Source organism: Embiotoca jacksoni, unplaced genomic scaffold, assembly GCF_022577435.1.
Source record: "Embiotoca jacksoni isolate LCO1_2020_lvr unplaced genomic scaffold, fEmbJac1.0.p SCAF_2, whole genome shotgun sequence".
Classification (NCBI taxonomy): domain Eukaryota; kingdom Metazoa; phylum Chordata; class Actinopteri; family Embiotocidae; genus Embiotoca; species Embiotoca jacksoni.
Genome location: NW_027185340.1, coordinates 16,085,887 through 16,098,227, shown reverse-complemented (window position 1 = coordinate 16,098,227; position 12,341 = coordinate 16,085,887). Strand labels below are relative to the sequence as shown.

General features: G+C 40.0%; 1 protein-coding gene across 1 annotated transcript in view; it reads right to left on the bottom strand.

Moving 5' to 3' along the window:
* Positions 1-3,428: 3,428 nt before the first annotated feature.
* The window catches only part of pth2ra (parathyroid hormone 2 receptor a), a 48,150-nt gene continuing 39,237 nt past the window's right edge, over positions 3,429-12,341 (bottom strand). Inside the window, exons 12-13 of the mRNA XM_069154767.1 lie at positions 8,751-8,792; positions 3,429-7,768 (exon numbers count right to left, since the gene is read on the bottom strand). Of these exons, the coding sequence (XP_069010868.1) occupies positions 7,379-7,768; positions 8,751-8,792 (432 nt within the window). The 3' untranslated portion in view covers positions 3,429-7,378. The remainder of the gene's footprint in view (positions 7,769-8,750; positions 8,793-12,341) is intronic.

Here is a 12,341-nt window from a genome sequence, read left to right as displayed (position 1 = left end):
GTTTTTGTGCTTATTCACTTGAATATTTTCGTGGAGTAGCCAATATGTTCATTTGAATATAGCGATGGGAAGTGAGATTCAATCTCAAGTGGTCACTGAGGCAGATGTGAAGACACCTGAAATGCCATGCCAGGTGGCCACTTGTGATCCGATTTGGCCATGCACGTTCTTAATGCAAGCTGGAAACCGCTTCTTATGATAAATCCTTGGAATAAATTATAGCTCACTGGTGTCATGAAAATTGGCAAAACGCAAAAGCTAAAGTTCCTACTGCTCACCCAGCTCTGCTCCGGAATCCAACATCAGCCACACCGCCACTCTCCCCAAGGCTTAGTTCCTGTGAACTAGAAAACCCCAAATCTCTGAACTGCATGTTGGTCTGCCTGCAATCAGGGGAGTTCAGAAAATCAGTTTCGAGTGTTTTTTTTGCCGGCAAATGTTTGCATGCACAGCTGTTGGACTTACCCCGCTGTGTTGATGGTTGGTATGCCAGGCTCCCGTTGTGATGACTGTCAGCCGTTGGTGATCAGCCCAACCCTAATACCCGGCCCTGGTGTCTATACGTGTTGCTGTAAAGCCCACACTCTTCTGTGATGTGTTAATAAAGGATGCCAACACGTCTCTCCATGACCTCTAAATTAACAGCAATAAAGAGGTTGGATTTTTATGTGAAGCCCAAACTTACCACGGCCACAGGTTTGAACTATTTGGCTTTCAAGTGAAGCATATCCGAATGGCTAACAAGCTTCATATATCCTGCCTCTGGCTAATTACTGTGCTGAGCTGTAGTTCTTATGTGACAGTCCAACACCATCTTGTTTCTATGACTCTGTTGTTTGTGAGTATGGGTTCTCTGCTTTTGTTTTCTATGGCTGTTGCTGCAATTAAGCAAGTCTGTTTGTCAAACCGCAAGGCAGGAGGAGCATGTCTTGGAAATTAAGTGCATGGAAAACAAAGTGTGGGGCGGGGATCTCGTATAACAAGAATGCAGATGTGTTACATCACACAAAACTGCTTTATAGAAAACCATGCAACTTCAACCCTTCGTTCTTCACCAGGCCACCAATTATTATGTAGTATGTTTTACATGACTTGATCTATGTGGAAACCTGCCGATACAACGTCCCGCCCACCGACAGCCGCAACCTAACTGCACCAAAGGCCTGTCAATCAAACAGACATGCCCCCAAATACAAAAATGTTAAGCTTATTTTCTAATTAATGACGAGATTATGTTATAGATTATATCAACGGCCAGAAAACTAATAAGAAGGAGCGACTTTAGCTAGCAAAACCAATATATCTCTTGGATTAATTTTATTGACTAAGAAATTTGAGACTAATTAAATGGGATTGAATGGAGACAACCTCTAGCAGCACTCGGCGGTATCGCAGTTTAAGACACTATAAGCTACAACCACTTTTATATACAGTGTATGTAAAACACAAATGAAATGGTCAAATGGTGGCTTTGTTTGGAAGAACTTACTCTTTACCTTTAAATGTCTGATTTATACTTGAACGGATACTAAAATAATTACTCAGGCAGAAACTTGCAACCTATGATACACTTTTGTAAAGTGGCAGTAAAAGCCCAGGCTGTAGCTGTCCTTAAAAAAAAAACTGTCAGTAAATGGTGTCTACAGACAAACTGGTACAGCGGAGCTAATGTGCTGCTTCTTTCTATGTTTAGTAAAGGTAGGTCAGTGCAAAGGCTAATTATAACCTTGTCTTGTACCTGATGACTATTTGCCACTTTACGGAGGGTTGTTTCGAGCATGTCATGCATGTTAAAAGCAGGGCATGCCCCAAACAACCGGCAATGTGATGGGTATTAAGCAAGGCTTGACTGTCGGGATGTGGACATTTCTGGATACAAATGACCACCAGAGAAGTAATTACAACTTTCCATTCCTCAGCCCAGCTCCATCAAAGGTGCCTTCCAAAATTTCTCATACACTAACACGTTGTACATAAAAATGATTCACTCTGGACAGGACAACAGAGCTCTTGCGTCAGTTAATGTTGCACTCTAGGAATCCTTTTCTCACAAGCAGACTGTCAGCTTTACACATCTACTTATTAATTACCACTGGCCAGCACTCACTATCTAGCAATCTGTAAGAATCAACAACAGAGAACCTGTTAAGCTACATAGCGTAGGAAGACAACTAGCATTCTAACAACATGTTAAGATAACTATCATCTTCTTCCGCCTACGCATCGCTAACAACATTAAAAAAAATAATAAAAGAAAAACGTTCAGAGTTTTTAGTAGTTAAATTCCTCATTCAGATACAGATGAGCTGCGTCTCCCAACTCCGGCCCTGACACTAAGCTGACATGTCCCAGACTAAGCCCCTCCAAGGGTGTAATGAAAGAGAGACCTGAACTGAACACACAAATGAAATTGATATTTACCCTCCATCAATCCATCCATCCATCTCCTTAGACATCGAATAAACTGACCCCAGTGTCACAGACACTTAACAGAGTTAACGTTGCAGGTGTTACAATGCCTTACAAAGGAATATATATTCGGGTTGGACAACTGGATGAATATTGTGTTTATCTGTAATTGGCTGAGTCACAGCTGGCTGGTTTTTTTTGGTTGTTGGGGGTGATTGTTTTCAAACAAATTTGTGCTTGTATTTATTAATTATATTCGTCTGTCACATCAAAAATCAATGCCGTAATTAGTGATCGTACAAAGCGCAATTAACAATTCAAAAAGCCGGCAGAATTGGATCATATAATGCACCTTAGGCTAATTTAACCTCTTTGTACCTTTGGAGGCAGCAAGCAGAGGTCCTTCATCAAGAGGTATTGGAAAGCTGTTCAGCCTGTCTTAACTGTTTATCGCTTCGCAAAGATGTGATGATAATTTGTTTTTAAATTGAACAGGAGCAGCGTCGATAAAAAACCTTCTAAGGCTGTTCTTAAAAGCACAAAATATAGCCTCTTGTATTGCTTATGAACTAAGAATAATATAAAGGTAGAGTGCAGATAAAAATAAATCGAAAGAAATTTGAGGTTATCCCTGTGCAAAACATAAGCATAGTGTCACTGTAAAGGCTTACAGATAATTTGAAAGAAAAATGCGCATGTGTACCTCGGGTGCCTTAAACAAAGTGTGCAGGTAATGATATTACGATCTGTGCTAATCGGGCAACACACACGCGCATCAAAAACAACATCTACGAAGCTTTGTTTTGATTGAAAGTTCCTCACCACATTAAACATCGAAACCAATACTTGGGTTAAAGTTGAATGGCAATCAAGTCATTTTGAACCAAAAATTGTAATTGATGCTGCTTCACTGCCATAATATTATAATTGCTATTCTAGTAAATTGAATATATTTGTGAAGCAAATTATTTGCATTGACAGCAGGAATATCAAAGAGCATCTCCCCAGGTAGGTTCTGAAAATATTAAACATTTATTAGTACTTAACGGAGAGAGCGAGAGAGACAAAGTATCAAAGAGAAAAAACAGCCAAATACATTTATCACATGAACAAACAAGATTAAAAAGAATCCTCTCAAGTCAAGTTTTTAAAGCTTCCGCTGGAGCTGGAGAGGCACATGTACAATAAAGATTCTGTTGCTGGAACAAGCGCTGCATATAATGCACCGACAAACATGCACGCACAAAGCAGACACCAAACAGTTGAGCAGCCATCGAATGTCTTCCTCAGCAGTCAGCACGATACCTGATTGTCCAAAAAAAATAAGATTTTAAGGCTGACGCATTGATTTTTGATGTGTATTAACAACTGTATGTGCTACTCGGAAAATCCCACAAACTCTTGTAGCGGTAAACACAGCAAACGAATCGTGTGCACAGAAAACACCCTTTGCACATTTTTAAAGTAACACTTCTCCCGAAACGTAAACGATTCATATCAACTTTTTTTTTTTTTTTTCTTTTAAAGTAAGTTAAAAGAATTCTGGATGCATTCCATTTTGTTCAATGGCAGGTTTCTCTTCACAAAACACATAATTCTTCACAAAGTGGGCTGACCGCACAAGAAAGCAGGTTATGGTAGTTCACAATGTTCACCAACAGTGTTCATCATCAGCATGTGTCCTCCTCTTACTGTACATGACATACAGTGTTGTCATCTTATGGAATTTGTAATTAATCCGACAGGGGGATTAGAATCTCCTGTCAAAGGCTGAAAGTTACATTGGGCTCTATTTTCCTGAAAAAATGCTGCAAACACTTGGCAAATCTTTGCCGTTTTGGTGACCAGGGGTCTGAACCAGGCAGAGTTAAAAATATCGTGGAAGAGAGGTTGAATGATATTACAAACTCACAAACTGTAGATGACCAGATGCAGAACTAAAATGAGGGTGTGGAGGTCTGGTAGGCACAGAAAATGGAGTTTTGGAGCATTTTGAGATTACAGTACAACCAGGAATCAGCTTTTTGTTTTGATGAACACTTACGTTTTAATTGAATTATTTTAATTACCAAAAAAACATGTTTTTAGATATTTATGTGTAAAAGTCTACTTAAATTATTTTATTTTTTTAATGACTAATTCAAATTTTCTTTGAGTAAGGTTTTCTGAATGAACCTTCATTGAAATGTAGGCAGATAAACAATACATCTGCTTGTAGCAGAAATACAAAAAGAATATATCATACTTTACATCTTTAATATATTATACAAAAAAATACATAACCATAACCGAATACATTTACAGTTAAATATGTGATCAATTGGCCACATTTAAATGAAAGTCCCTGCACAAGCAGAAACATTTATTTATGAACTTGATTAATTTAATTGTATTTGTTTTAGAGCACACTTCACTTTTTGATCACAGTAGTGAAATTCAAATGAAGTACACGGTGTTAAGTAGGATGGCATTTTCAGAGGATTATGTGAAATGCACTCTTGAAGGCATTGCATTAACGTTGCCCTGGGAATGATACAAATGGGTGGGGGCAGGAATGAAATGACATTCGGGACGAGGGGGATGTGCAATAAACCGCTGCAAGTCCAACTTGGGACACCTTTCTGAGCCCATTAGCCTGTGTGTGTGTGTCCGTGTGTGTCCGTGTGTGTTTGTTGATGGAGACGGATGTTCGTAGCAGGCTCGGTCTAATTGGCTCATTTCAGCTGATTTCAGCTCCGGCTGGTTCATCACGGCCTGACCCTGCACCAGCTCAGCCATCATTGGGATCCGTTAGCTGGATTAGCAGAGGATAACTGTGCTAACCAGTAATGATAATTGTTTCCGTGCAGTTCACTTTAGCCGGAGCCCAGAAAGTGCTGCCCTGTCGCCGTGATCTGCTCGATTCTTGTCAAAGAGCTGTTTCACACTAAAGATAGAATCTGCTGGTGTGAAGTAGGAGGAATACAGAATCTGCACGCAGCCTCTCTTTCTCCAGGTATCACTAAATCCCAATTCATGAATGCAGGTTGCTATGGCATTTTAGCTGTGTGCATACTGAGAAGGATTTTGGAGCGCTGTGGGGTATCTGCCGTTCTGAGCTTGTTGTGAGCAGAGCAAAATTCAAGTTACCGTAATTTCCTGAAAACCCTGACGCTGGTTCTACCTTTACAATCTGCACTTGTTTTAAAATATTTTCACTAACATTTTTGGTTTGTTCCGGGCGCATTGGATAACTCATTTTGTGATGTTACGCTTCCATGAACATAAGCTACAAGTGCAACTATTTAAAAACTTAATCAAGAGAAACCAAATGGAAAATATTCTGTAATAATCCGCTGGACAGGACCCACTGTACTTTTGCTTTTTAATAGAAATGTCTCCACAGATTTGATAGATTTCAGAACTAAATTATTATCTATACTGATGTGAGAATTTATTTAGTTGTACTGACATACCACAGGTTGTTGTGGATAACCGAACGTCGGTTTGTCATACCTTTGGAGCCACATGTTGCACAGGTAATACTTCATTTAATATCAACCAAATTAAACATTGCATTTTTTTTGGTAATGGTACATTTTTGGAAGATGACAGAAACAATTTGCAAATTTAAAAGTAAATTACAAGGAAGGTCTAGTGGGATTTTACAGAGGTCTCTGCTTCCGTATTCAACCAACTTTCCCTCTGCAGGAAAATATAGCCCACTGTCTATTGAATAGAGTTTGGGAGGATATAGTTACATACAATAATCCATTTTTTTTTTAATCACATTTAGTAAACGCTTGTTTGCAAGAACAAAGGGTCATAAATTCTCAACATTCAAAGTGATGGATATTAATATTATTGTGTACTTGTTTCTGCTGTAGCTTATCATTACTGTTAGATGTGGTCCTCATGTTATATACAATCAAGGTAATAGCAGGGGAAAGAACAGGTTGGGGAAATAAATTTCCTTTAAAGTCAAACAACCACCATGATATACAACCCCCATTTCTAAAGAAGTGTGGATGTTGTGTCTGATTAGAGGATTTCAGCTGCTCAACAGTTCGGGGTCTCCTTTGTTGTATTTTCGGTTCCATGGTGCAGCAAATGTTTTCAATGGGGTGCCAGGTCTGCACTGCAGGGGAGCCATTTCAGCCCCCAGACACTTCTACTACGGAGCCACGCTGTTGTAATATGTGCAGAATGGGGTGTGACAGTCTTGTTAGAAGAAGAAAGCGAGGCCATTCCTGAAAATGACATCTGGATGGCAGCATATGCTGCTCCAAAACCTGTATATATAATTTAGGGTTCCCAGATGTGGTTGACAATGGTTTCCGGAAGTGCTCTTTGAAACCTACGGACTTCTGCAGAAGCTTCTCTTCTCAGTGTCATTTGGAGGCCTCTGAAGGTGATGAGCCATCGTCCCCCAGTAAGAGGGTCGGTGCAGCAGCGAAGAAAACAGCTGACCTTTACTACTTACCAACACATTATGCTGATCGGCGAGAGTCTGCGTTCGCTGCCAATAGCATTCAGGGCTAATGCAGGCTGTACTGTGATGTGTGGAGGTTTAGGAGGTCATCAAACATACATCATGTTTGCTCTCAACAGCTGCAGCTCAGGTTCACAGCCTTCGTCGAACTCAGGCTTGATATATATATATTTTTTTTCACCATGACCAGTGTGTTTTGTTAAAGCCTCTTTGTGTAGAAAACAATTCAGATTTTGGTGACTCCTTTTGGCAGTATTATATGTGGAAAGACAAGTGTCACAAACTGGCGTTCAACTTTGTAAGTTCTCCGTAGTTTACAGTGTTTGTGGTTTAAGTTAGTTGTTTTTTTTAAGTAAACGACATTTTTCCATCTTTTTGTCACTTGGTTTACCTTTGCACCCCTCTTCAGAGTTCCCACGAGACTGCCATAGGTTCGCCGTGCTCCAGCTACAAAGATTTCCATTAGTCTCTACAGCCCCTTTTGACACTAGACGGCCGCTACAGTGTTTCCTCCTCGTCCTCGGCTGTTGCGCTCGTGTTTAGAACGGGCACATTTTCTTTAAGCGAGATATCGTCCACCTGCTTGGGGCCACTGTCCTCAGGCTCCTCAGGTATGGAGGGGTCAGAGTTACTAATCACATACCCTGGGAGGGTGGCGTGCATCGTGATCACGGGGGCACCTGCGCTCCGATAAACACGGCTGGAAACGAGCGTGGTGGAGCGTGTGGAGGGCCCACCACCAGCCAGGTGGGACTGACTGCTGGTGCTGTTGTTGTTGTTAAGGCCGACGACTACAGAGCCGTAACGGTAGCGGCCACAAACAACTGGGCCCTCCCACTCAAAGGCCAGGTTCCAGCGTGTCCATGTTTTCTTTATCTCTGTCTGGACCTGCGGGCATGAGAAGAAAAAAAAACAACAAAAAGAAGCTCTAAACAGGGTTGGAATAAGTATGGAGGTCATCGCTTTCCCCTGCTGCGTGCACATCACGGTGCTGAGCTCCATTTGTGCAACAGAAGCAGCCTCAGGGCTTTTTGTTCGCCCCTCGTATCTGGGATCTCGTGATTTAACATATAGACACCAGGTAATTCTTTTTTTTTCATTTTTTTTTTTCAAGTTAGGTTGTAAATGCTTTTTCAAATATGGATTTTGATGTTTGTCTTCATCAGCATCATGTTAATCTTCAGATCTGCCACGAATGCTGCGACCATACACTCGGCTTTCACGGCTCGTTTGCTGAACACAGCTGCCTGCAGTTTTCTACTGGCAGGGCAATAAACAATATTAAACTATACACACAACGCGTGGGCTGAACGGTGCTTTGGAAGCAGCTTAAAGCTCTGTAGAGCTGCCGAGTCGTGTCCGCTGAGACACTTTCACATTACATGGGTCATGTGGTTCACAGTTAATAACCAAGTTTTGCTTTGCGGAACTTTGATTCAACAGAAAATAAAAATCCTCTCTTGAGTTTTGGATGTCAGTCTCTGGGAAAGAAGTTGGAGGCTGAAATAGAGAGATTCTCGGGAGAAGGAGGATCACAAAAAGAAAAACAGGAGAAGTGTAAAGATGAGAGAAGTCATAAAGATAAAACTGCCAGAAATGGAAATACTGATTTTGAACTGAGTATTAAATATTAAGTTAGAGATAATAGAGGGAGACAGAGAGAACAATGGATATTATAACAGCACAAGAAAAATATGAACTGAAAAAAACGTACTTCTCCAGACAGACCTAGAATTGTGTGTGGACGGGACACTGGAGTAACTAAACCATATGAAGCCAAACAAAAGTACCTTTTGCTATTTCTTTATTTGCCTTTTTCTGTCATGGATGTCTTTTATAAAAATGGAAATAAAAAACATTGTCCACTCACCTCTCCATTGCAGTAGCAATAAATAATGGACACAAAGAAGCCCTGAAAAGAAGAGATTGAGACAAGTTGTGAGATCAAAACCGACACGCGAGATGATCACAGTACAGATACAGTCACACATTTGTAACCGAAAACATGCAGTTAAGAATAGAGCAGGAGATCTTCCACCGTGAGAATGTTTTGTTTCCCTCTTCACTAGAAACAGCTGAGCAAGCTTTTCACACAAATACAATGTGCTTCAGGTTTTGTTTTCTGGAAACTTACAGTGAATTATAATAACACACAGGTTTTATATATATATATAAAATGATGAATTTTGCTGTTGCATGTACTAAATGTCATTCTTATCAGTGTGTGTGTGTGTGTGTGTGTGTGTGTGTGTGTGTATATAACTATATATAGTTCTTATCTAATATAAAAAGAGAGAAAGAAGTGGCTTTCTGTTCTGACCTGCTTCAGTGTGTTCCTGCTTCACACCATGATATGTACAACTCAAACGAGATAAATGGTGTGAAAGTATGGGAAGATGGAAAAGTGACTGCCTCTTATATGTATTTGTGTGTCTGTGTGTGTCAGTGTCTTGATGCACATCTCTTATAGTAAGAAACATCCTGGCATTACATTTATGAAATTCATAAATCAACACAGTACCCTGGAAAAAGTTCATCCTAACGGTCATTGAATAAGAATATACTGTACAGTGTCTAACAGAATATTTTCTCCCCACTTGCTCTTCGTATATTTACACTTGCCCGGCAGCCAAAACATGCAAACGATGCTTTTTTTTTCCATAATTGCGGTGTTTCATTATAAACAGTACAAATAACAATGAAGTTCCCCGTTGATTTGGTTGCGTATGACGTAAGAAGAGATGAGAGCAGATCTTATGATGATAACATTCCACCGAGTATGGAGGACCTTAATAATAAACTCTCGTTTCAAGAACTGAGACGATGCCGAGAGAGAAGTGATTCCTTCAGGTGGGGAATTTACTCGTGGTGTTTGTTGTTAATGCCGAGACTCATGCGGTTTAGAGAAGCACCCAGTCACCACTGCAGCACAAATAAGACAGGTGTGTGGCAATAAGATAAAAGAATTGATAAAAGAGTGCATCTCATCATGCATTTGTCTTCCCTACATGTATTTTTACCACAATGCATTTGGTCTTTATCTGGTCCCTTTTTACGAAAACGATGACGTCATCTATGACGATGACAACTGACGCTGATTAGGGCTCACTGTAGATGTGAAGGGCTCCTCTTCAATGAAAACAATGATTCTTAGATTGAGATGATTATACACTGGTTCCTGTAATATCTGTGATTAAGGTCGTCCTCTATGTTCGATCTCATCAGATGCGCCCTAGATTTTTGTATTTGCGTGTGTTTGCTAATGTTCTCATGCTGAGGTTAATGGAGGGATGCCGTTGGGTCTCTTTAGGCTCATTAGGTGGCGCGGTGTAATTCTGGTCCAAGGTTTGGTCCAAATTGTGTTTTTGTTGTTGTTGTTTCTGGATACCATCACAAATGCAAGCACAGTGTTGCGTGTTGGCTTTAGTAGGCAGAAAGCGCACAAAGACACCTCATATCAGCTTGATCAAAAATAAAATTGATGTGATTTGCTTGCTTGAGGAATAAATACGTTTCTTCGCTTTTGCTTGATTAAATACATGCAGGCATCAGATTTCAATTTGAATTATGTGCGCTCCATCTGGGGATCATTTAAGGAGTTTGCTCCACAGGATTATGGGTGGGTCATGCATTTTAGGTTCATTCATTAATAAGTCTTTCCAATGTCATCTGATGAAACGGGTACCTGACCATTTGGGATTTCCACACGCTATACTTTTTCACACTGGACTTTTAGTCATATCATTTAGTCTTAAAAAAAAAAAAAAAAATTGTATTTACCGTCAAAGTCAACATAACGTCAATGTGAGTCATGCTTTCTGTTTGTGAAGACGTCTCTTGTTTGATCCTAAGTTCTCATCATACTTTCATCAATGTGATATTTTTTTTATCTCGTCCTGAATAATGAACCATGTTTACCAATAGATGACGGGCAGGCACATGGCTCTTTCACTTTTTCTTCAGGCTGTCTTTGTGCGACGCATCACTGAAACAGACCCACGCTCATTTCGATTGCACTCACGGATGCTCCCTGCATTTTAAAATAAGGGAAGACCTTTTAAAGACACTGCAACATTATTCATGTATCTCTTCTTTCTCCAATTAATTATGATTTAAGATCGAACTTGTATCATGGGCTTTGACGCTCTTGAAATAAAAAGACTTTCATGCCATTTGTATATTGCAGAAAACTAAATGCACTGACAGCCCTGCAATGCTTTCATCATTAATATCTATGATGACGCCTCGTACTGCTGGTAGATCAAAGTATTATTTAAACTAATCTTGAGAAACCAAACCTCTACTATGTTGTCTGTTTGATACGTGCTTACGTGCTGCAATTTAGGTAGTTTTAATGTCTGACTACAGTCAACTATTTTTTATTGAGCTGATCAGCCTCTATGTTCCATGGAAGGCAAAATTAATGAGCGTTTTACCAACCATGTTAGTAAACTTGTCAGGATGCTCTGACAAATGTAGTAGCAATTTTTGTGTTTTTACAAACCTCTAACATTGTTAATTACTAAGATAGTAAATTACTATTATTGGGAAATTGTATATTAGAGACAATGTGCAATTGCCAAGAAATTGAAAAAAGGGGGGACGGACATAAAACTAAAAAAGGCAAGACATGCCATTGATGGTCATTTCTTTACTCTGGTGAGTCTCTTTATAGCCATCTGAAGGCAACAGACATCTGATCCATCTGGTCTCTAACTGCACTGATTTCGTCCACCGTCAGACCTCAATCGCTCACGGCAAAGCTGCCGTTTAACTGTTCCATAGTTACAGAAAACTGTTAATGTGCACTTCAAAGTTGTCAATATTATGAATTATTCTGATGTTTCTAATGCAAATCAACAGATGTCTGGTATAATCACACATTAGGAACAATTTGGCAAAAGAGTGAAGGTCGACTATTCCGCTGGCTCTCCAACCAGTTGCTTGCTTGCCACCGGGTGTGTGTGTGTGTGTGTGTGTGTGTGTGTGTGTGTGTGTGTGTGTGTGTGTGTGTGTGTGTGTGTGTGTGTGTGTGTGTGTGTGTGTGTGTGTTGAGTATCAATTTGTTGTTGTTTACATCAAAAAAGCTTATTCGCATCGTTTTGGTGCAGCTCAACCGTGTGTCGTTCAGCCAACTCCCGAAGTGCAGACGTGTGTTCACCTGATAATAAAGTAGCCATCGCAGTTCACAAACTTTTTTTCTCTCTTGTTTTTTTACAAGAGCTATATCTGCCCACAATCTTCTGTTATACACAACATGTAGTAAGTACGCCAAGCTGAAAATAAGCCGTGATTATGTATGACATGTAATTTACATCGGAAAGGTCACACCCACACTTACATGGATAGAACTTGCTGATTTCAACTGAATTATACAGCGCTAAATTATGACGCTGAATCAATCTCGTTATCAGGCCGCTTCACTGAATAATAAAGTACAGTCTTCACTTTGAATGTCGCT